The following is a 7,564-nucleotide window of genomic DNA, read 5'->3' on the forward strand; positions in this document are numbered from 1 at the left end:
AAATGCTTCTCTGGAGTATGTAAAAAAATGTGTTCAGATCATTACAACAAGAGAACTCTTTCTGCAAAGTTGCCTTGATGTGGGGCTTCAGGGTTTCCTGGATAGAGGAACTGATCCTTAAATTGTAGTCCTGTGAGGTAAGGTTACCAGACGTTCCTGTTTCCCGGAGACAGTCCCCGGTTTTATGAATCAGTCCCCTGACAAAATCCAACCCCTTCAACTGAAATTGAAAAGTGTCCCTGGATTCATTGAAAAAGAATCTGGTAACCTTACTATGAGGGGAATGTTGTTTGTTGTTTAGTCGTTTAGTCGTGTCCGACTCTTCGTGACCCCATGGACCAGAGCACGCCAGGCACTTCTGTCCTCCACTGCCTCCCGCAGTTTGATCAAACTCATGAGGGGAATAGGGATCTGCTAATAACTCTCAGCAATCTTAACAAAGTACAGTTCCCAGGATTCTTTGGGGGAAGTCATAAGTGTTAAAGTTGGGTCATAGTGCCTTAAAACTATAGTGCAGATGTGACCAAACTCAGATACAGGAGATATGGGGCCAAAGGGGAGGAAAAGGGGAAGTGGACTGTCTATGGTTAGTGCATATAAACTTGCTGAAGAAGGCAGAGAAAAGTGGTAGTTTTCCGTAGCCTTAGTGAGAACTTGGGAATTACCCAAACTATGCCTGAGAGGCTCAGTGACAGTATCCTCTTCCAGTAGGCATTGCTTCCTATGCCAACCACAACCAAGCTTCCTGACTCACACAGCACCTTGGAGGCTGATGGCAATTAGGGAATCTGCGTAAGCTTTGCTGAAGCAGATCTTTATTTGAAATGAGGGTGTGAGTAGCGCAGCACCACCTTGAAATGTCAAGGAATTTTGCCACATATCAACTATTGTCCCAAGTTATATCAGAAACAAAAAGACAATTCTGCCCCGGTGCCTCTCTTGATAGCTCAAACACAGCCATTTGGGTTTCCTAACAGCAGAGAAATGAATTCCACAGAAGCCCCTTTGATTTCTTTGTGATTCTGAAGGGATCTTGCAGAATCAGTGAATTTATTCCTTACCACAAAGTGTCTTCAGTCCTCTTTGGTTTGCATCTGTATAAACTGTAAGAACAAAGTACTTCAGACGGCAATACTACACACTGAGCAGAGATGGGGAAAATGGTGGTTCGCTAGCTGTTCTTAGATTACAGCTCCCATCATCCCTGGCCATTGGCTATGCTGGCTAGGGCTCATAGGATTTGGAGTCCCATAATATCTTGAGTGCAATGAGGGCACAGGTTCCCCAGTCCTTCACTGGAGAGCTACTCTCATAGACTAACATAGGATTGTGTCATGGGGCTTTTATACAACATTTACATGGGTTTTAACGGTCAGGGCTTCTCCCTGTAAATTATGGCTTGGTGAAGCTCCTGACAATTATATTAGCCAATTATGTAGCAGTATTTCTACAGGGAGGGACATTTGTCAAGGGCATCATGACAAACAATAGTACCACAGTACTGGCAGTACCACAGAAGACCACTAATGTGGATTGGACTTAGGTCTCCCATGTGGGACAGTGTCATTTGAACAGAGGTAGTAACTCTTCAGGAATGGCGTGTGACTTCTTGATGCTTATAGGCCAACAGAGCAAGAAAGCAGCTGTGAGTCAAGAAGAAAACTACACCACATTTCTGTGACACAGTTAATATTTTATTTTGCGAAGAGAATCCCCAAGTGGCAAGGCAATGAACACTTTAATTCCCCATATAACACAGATTGAGCTGTGCTAATACTCATCACCTTCCTCTTCTTCTCCTTCACCGTCTATACTATCTGTTCCCACTTCTTCATAATCCTTCTCCAGGGCGGCCATGTCTTCTCGTGCCTCGGAGAACTCCCCTTCTTCCATGCCTTCCCCTACGTACCAGTGGACAAAAGCCCTCTTGGCGTACATCAGGTCAAACTTGTGGTCCAGGCGGGCCCAGGCCTCAGCAATGGCGGTGGTGTTGCTCAGCATGCACACTGCCCGCTGCACCTTGGCTAGGTCTCCACCAGGAACCACAGTCGGGGGCTGGTAGTTGATGCCCACCTTGAAGCCTGTGGGACACCAGTCCACAAACTGGATTGTCCGCTTTGTTTTAATGGTGGCAATAGCAGCGTTGACATCCTTGGGCACCACATCGCCTCGATACAACAGGCAGCAGGCCATGTATTTGCCATGGCGGGGGTCACATTTCACCATCTGGTTAGCTGGCTCAAAGCAAGCATTGGTGATCTCTGCTACAGAAAGCTGCTCGTGATAGGCCTTCTCTGCAGAGATGACCGGGGCGTAAGTGGCCAGAGGGAAGTGGATGCGAGGGTAGGGCACCAGGTTTGTCTGGAACTCTGTCAGGTCCACATTGAGTGCCCCATCAAAGCGAAGCGAGGCTGTGATGGAGGACACAATCTGGCTGATAAGGCGGTTCAGGTTTGTGTAAGTTGGGCGCTCGATGTCCAGGTTCCTGCGGCAGATATCATAGATGGCTTCATTGTCCACCATGAAGGCACAGTCTGAGTGCTCAAGGGTGGTGTGTGTGGTGAGGATGGAGTTGTAGGGCTCAACCACAGCTGTTGATATCTGAGGAGCTGGGTAAATGGAGAACTCCAGCTTGGACTTCTTGCCATAGTCAACCGAGAGCCGTTCCATCAGCAGGGAGGTGAATCCTGAGCCGGTGCCTCCCCCAAAGCTGTGGAAGATGAGGAATCCCTGGAGTCCTGTGCATTGGTCAGCCTATGGAATGCAGGAAACAAACCAAGCGGTGGTCAGTTGGGGTTAGGGAATGGGGTGGAATAATGGACTAGAGTCCTCCAAAACTCTCTCAACCACTGCTTTATTGTCTCCCAATTCCTCTGGGAGACCCACAATCAAGTCTCTGTATTTCAGCATTAGAGTTTAGCCCTATTGCTGGCCAGTTGGGATGGATGAATTTGTTAACTTCCACTCCTCTCTGTCTCTAATTTCTCCAGTTTTAGATTCAGTGAGGTTGCTGAATATTTTTTAAGTCCTCGTGAAAATTCACCAGCATTTTTGTTGGATTTCTCCTAATATACTGTATGTTGCTTTGACTAATAGACACAATTTTTGGCAAGCTGCTTTTCCTAATCTATTGCATTTTTGTTCATTACTTTCACTAATGCATGCGTTTTATGCACATTTCCCCCTAATGTGTGCATTTTCGCTAACATCATTTGGTCGCAGAACTGCAACAGAAACTTCAGAGAAGCGCAAATTTCAAAGAAAAGCTTTGTTATGGTTCATGCATGGGCTTGAGATGCACAAATTAAACTGAACCAGATTTCTCCACCAATCAATCATCTGGGTGGTGGGAAGGATCTAAAACGCTTTCATTCCAGCAAAGGTGTACTTGCTACATTACCTGTGGAGAATTGGTCCTCATGACAGACGGCCATTGTGTCACCATTGCAGGAGAGTGGCTGTTGCATGAGCACAGAAAGAGCCTGCTCCACAGGTCACTGTGCGCTGAAGTGTTCACAGCACCCAGCCTTGCTTAAAGTCAGGCGTCCAAGATGGGCCTGCCCTCCACAACTTATTTGGGCAGGTGTTGGTGGCTGCCCCCCTGTCAATCACATGATGTCAATACGATGTCAGGCGATCCAAAGTTCAAGCTGCAAGACTGGCAATAAGCCTTTGCTTGCTTTTTGATAGTAAAAGGCTTGTCTCCAATCTTAGTGCTGTCACCTTCGTTTTAGGGCTCATCCACACTTAGCTTTGCTCTGCATTTCTAAACACAGATCCAGACTTTATAGGTCTGTGCCACACATACACATACCTGGCCACTTTTTCAGTGCAAACCCTCTGTTTACCAAATTGGAGCAAACAGCAATCCATGGCAAAATCCAAATTACTGTTTGTTCTAATTCAGCAGTAAAGATCAGGTTTTCCTGGGGAAAGCGGGGGGGGGGGGTGGTGAGCAAGCAGACACAGACTAGGAAAGTGTGGACCTGCACCTAGAAAGTGTGGGGCAAAACTTAAGTGTGGATAAACCTTCTGCACTATAATCTAGTTCCCTGAGTGAGGCAGTGGAAGCTGAACTTGTGCAGCATCAACACAAGCCGCTCATTATCTCCCCTCCACGTTCATTAACCAGAATCCCTTCCAGATTCCAGAAAGCAGATCCAGCCCCTTCCTTCCCCAGGTCTCCCATGCCACCAAGCCCTATTACCAGTTTCCGGATCCTGTCCAGCACCAAGTCAATGATCTCTTTGCCAATGGTGTAGTGCCCGCGGGCGTAGTTGTTGGCAGCATCTTCCTTGCCAGTGATCAGCTGCTCTGGGTGGAAGAGCTGGCGGTATGTGCCAGTCCGAACCTCATCTGGATTGCAGAGGAAACAGTAGGTCAAGTCATTTCCTCACCTCTCTTGTCTCCTAGCCCACTCTGCTGACAGACCAAGGCAGGATGGAGATTCGGTTTCAATAGCTGAGAGTATGATACGGGTTCAGCCCTGACCTGAGAATCTTTTCACCAGATTTAGAGAGTTCTCAGCTAGCCAATGGGCCACCGTAGGCATGCAGAGAGGTTATACAGACATGGACCACAGCAAGCACATTTTCCATAGAAAGCCACACTCCAAAGTCTTTGCCGTCTCCTGTTGAGATACTGTGACAATACAGACAAATCTGGTAGGATGTTGCCATTTTAAATGCCCTTGTGTGGTAACACAAACTTGAAATGGGTTCCTAGCACCAAACTCGCTTGCTTTCTACATCCATTTGTTTTATTATTACATGTCTATTCCACTTTTCTTCCAAGGAACTCCAACCCATTTTAAGCTCACAACAACCCTGTTGTTCTTTATGACTGAAGAACAACCTTTATTCTTAACAAATGAATATCATGGATCCCTGTGGTTCTTTAACCGGTTCATTCAAGCTGCTTCAGGACAACATTAGGCAGGGTTAAGAATTCTACCCTGGGGTACCATTAAAGGGCAGGAAGTTCCTAAGCATCTATTATTATATTTTGACCACCGTGGCAGCCACCAGAATGTCTTGGGCCACCTCAGATCAGTATCCAATCAGAATACACAGAGGATCCGGTCAGACTCCACCCCTAATATGCAGCCCTCACCGATCACAGTGGGTTCCAGGTCCACGAAAACAGCCCGAGGCACATGCTTCCCAGCTCCGGTTTCACTGAAGAAGGTATTAAAGGAGTCATCTCCACCTCCGATGGTTTTGTCGCTGGGCATTTGCCCATCCGGCTGAATCCCATGCTCCAGGCAGTACAGCTCCCAGCATGCATTGCCAATCTGCACACCAGCCTGGCCCACGTGGATAGAAATGCACTCGCGCTGGGGAAAGAGGGGCAGATCCATCACTGGTGTGGAAGCTACATGTCAGGGGCTATCAGCAGCAGAACAGGAAACTCCCATCCACACCCTGACCCTCTATAATACTGCCCCCTGTGGCAAGCCACCAAAAATGCAGATTGGTGCATCTTTCTGGGCAGTGGAGTATCCCCAGGCTCTGGGGTGGCCACTCCTAGACAGGAGCTTGGTCTTTGCCAGAGCAACAGCCAGTGCTTTATTTCTTTAAAAAAAAATGTTCAGGGGGTACTCTCATTCTTTGACTCAAGAAAATCACTATTTTATAGTTGAAACCAGGAAAAATAAATACAGTCAATGAACAAAAGTACAAAGATTCACAAAATGTTTAGGGGTATACGTACCCCTGCATCCCTTCCAGGGAAAAAAGCACAGGCAACAACCATCTTCCTGGTTCTAGTGTATTTTGGTGAGTCCTTTGGCTCTAACACCTTGGCAGGACATCTCCCTGCCCCTCCAACAACTCCGCCTTTACACTGCAGCAGTCAGTGGCTAGGAGATGCTGACACCTCGTTCTCAGGTCATGAGCTTAATAAGAAAAGAAGCAAAATCTTCTCACCAGTCATCTGAAGAGCACCAGGTTGAGGAAGGCTGCACTACACCATAAAAGCTCTTTTTAAAGGGTTGTTTTTTACTCAGGGTTTACATGGTGGGCTGCATACCAAAGTTAGTATAATGTCACAGTATTGGAATAAGTTTTTTGGGGGGTATGCTGCATGCCCCAGACCCTTCTAATTCCTAGATCTGGCAAGTGTTAAAATCTTAACAAGGGTTCAAATTGTTGAAATAGTCCTCTAGGTATGGGTCATTAAGGTAACAAAGGAAGTGGCTCCATGCCAGATAACAAATGGATGTCTGTGCCTCCCCCACTCCCTCTTGGGAGTTGTTTGTGAGAGCTAGGGGCAAAATGCGGCAGGCTGAGGGCTGGGCAGCTGTGAGAGACATAGGCACGCCTGATTTCTGTATGAATCCAAGGCTGTGGCTCTGGGAGAAGGAAGGCCCTCTTGGGGTGTTAATGCTGTGAGCCTCTCCACCATAGGCTCAGGTTGTATATCTGTGTAAATAAACCATACATCCAAGACACCACTGTCTCTGCTGTCCTTTATTCTGAGGAAACTGAACTCTGGATAAAGGTCTGGAATTCCTGGAATCTTTCAGTGTTCAGAGATTGGGCTTCCCTTCCTCTCTCTCTCTCTCTCTCAAAAAATAAAAAAATAGTGTTAGCGTTTCCCATTATCTAGAACTGAGGCTGAGTGAAAAAGGAAAAAGGGGAGGGCAAACTGGTAAAAACACCCCACCATCAAGAGTGCTAATTCCTGTTCCTACACTGTGAATTTATTTTATCCTCTTTCCCCTACACCTTGCATACTTCGAATGACACCCTGGTTACAGATCTGAGTGCACCTCCATTCCTATTAGAAGGGCACGGGGATCGTACGGCACTATATTTAAAACAAGGGAGGCTCCACATGCCCCTGACGGCTATGCTGAGTGGGGCTGCCGTTCCCTCGCTGCTCCAGCCCAGCTGACAAGCCCAGGCAAGACTCACCATCCTGCAAAACTGTCTTCTTCGACCTGGCGGCGATGAGCTCAGAGGACGAAGGCTGGTAACTGAGGGGTTTTCCTGCAGTGTCTGCCTTTTATAACATTCCGCAGTCCATCTCCAGGCACGAGGGATGCTTTGTTGTTAGAGATGGACACGGAGCTGAGCCTGAATGGTCTCTGAGTTACGGCCGGAGTCAACACACAATTCACAGAGAAAGCCAAGCTAAGCCTTGGTTACACCAAACATAGCTAGGAACTTGTGTATTGGGGAGGGACTGTCCCCAGAGGATTATTACGTGTGCCGCCAAGCTTCACCTTAAAAAAAGGGAAAACACTGTTTTTTTGTTATAAACTCCCCCAGTCCTGCCTGCTGTTGTGCTAGCATAGAGTGGGGCATCTTTTTCTGTCGAAGGGCCACATTCTGGGCAACCTTCCAAGGGCCACATGCCAGTGGTGGGTGGGGCCAGAGGCAAAAGTGCACAGAGCAGCAGGTGTGAATAATAATAATAATAATAATAATAATAATAATAATAATAATAATTTATTATTTATACCCCGCCCATCTGGCTGGGTTTCCCCAGCCACTCTGGGCTGCTTCCAACAGAACATTAAAATACAATAACCTATTAAACATTAAAAGCTTCCCTAAAC

The 7,564-nt window shown here is 47.0% G+C and overlaps 1 protein-coding gene across 2 annotated transcripts; it reads right to left on the reverse strand.

The window, feature by feature from the left end:
* Positions 1 to 1,672: 1,672 nt before the first annotated feature.
* Positions 1,673 to 7,052, reverse strand: LOC309535825 (tubulin alpha-1D chain). Of its 2 annotated transcripts, XM_082229260.1 has the most exons (4): positions 6,918 to 7,052; positions 5,113 to 5,335; positions 4,208 to 4,356; positions 1,673 to 2,754 (listed from the first exon to the last, which is right to left on the reverse strand). In XM_082229260.1, the coding sequence occupies exons 1-4, from the start codon at positions 6,918 to 6,920 to the stop codon at positions 1,771 to 1,773; spliced, it is 1,359 nt and encodes a 452-aa protein (XP_082085386.1). In that variant the 5' UTR covers positions 6,921 to 7,052; the 3' UTR covers positions 1,673 to 1,770. The 2 variants fall into 2 exon arrangements, with proteins under 2 accessions (XP_082085386.1, XP_082085385.1); XM_082229259.1 differs by lacking the exon at positions 6,918 to 7,052 and having other exon boundaries at positions 5,113 to 5,374.
* Positions 7,053 to 7,564: the final 512 nt, after the last annotated feature.

The sequence above is a fragment of the Podarcis vaucheri genome (assembly GCF_965113315.1).
Source record: "Podarcis vaucheri genome assembly, chromosome: 1".
NCBI lineage: Eukaryota > Metazoa > Chordata > Lepidosauria > Squamata > Lacertidae > Podarcis > Podarcis vaucheri.

Bases quoted from the DNA above. Each gene is read 5' to 3' on its own strand.
- LOC309535825 (XM_082229259.1), bottom strand. From the start codon at position 5,359: ATGGATCTGCCCCTCTTTCCCCAGCGCGAGTGCATTTCTATCCACGTG. The intron at 4,357-5,112 runs GTGAGGGCTGCA...TCTGCAATCCAG, and splicing joins CCTGGAACCCACTGTGATCG to ATGAGGTTCGGACTGGCACA. The intron at 2,755-4,207 runs GTAATAGGGCTT...TGCATTCCATAG, and splicing joins TGGACAGGATCCGGAAACTG to GCTGACCAATGCACAGGACT.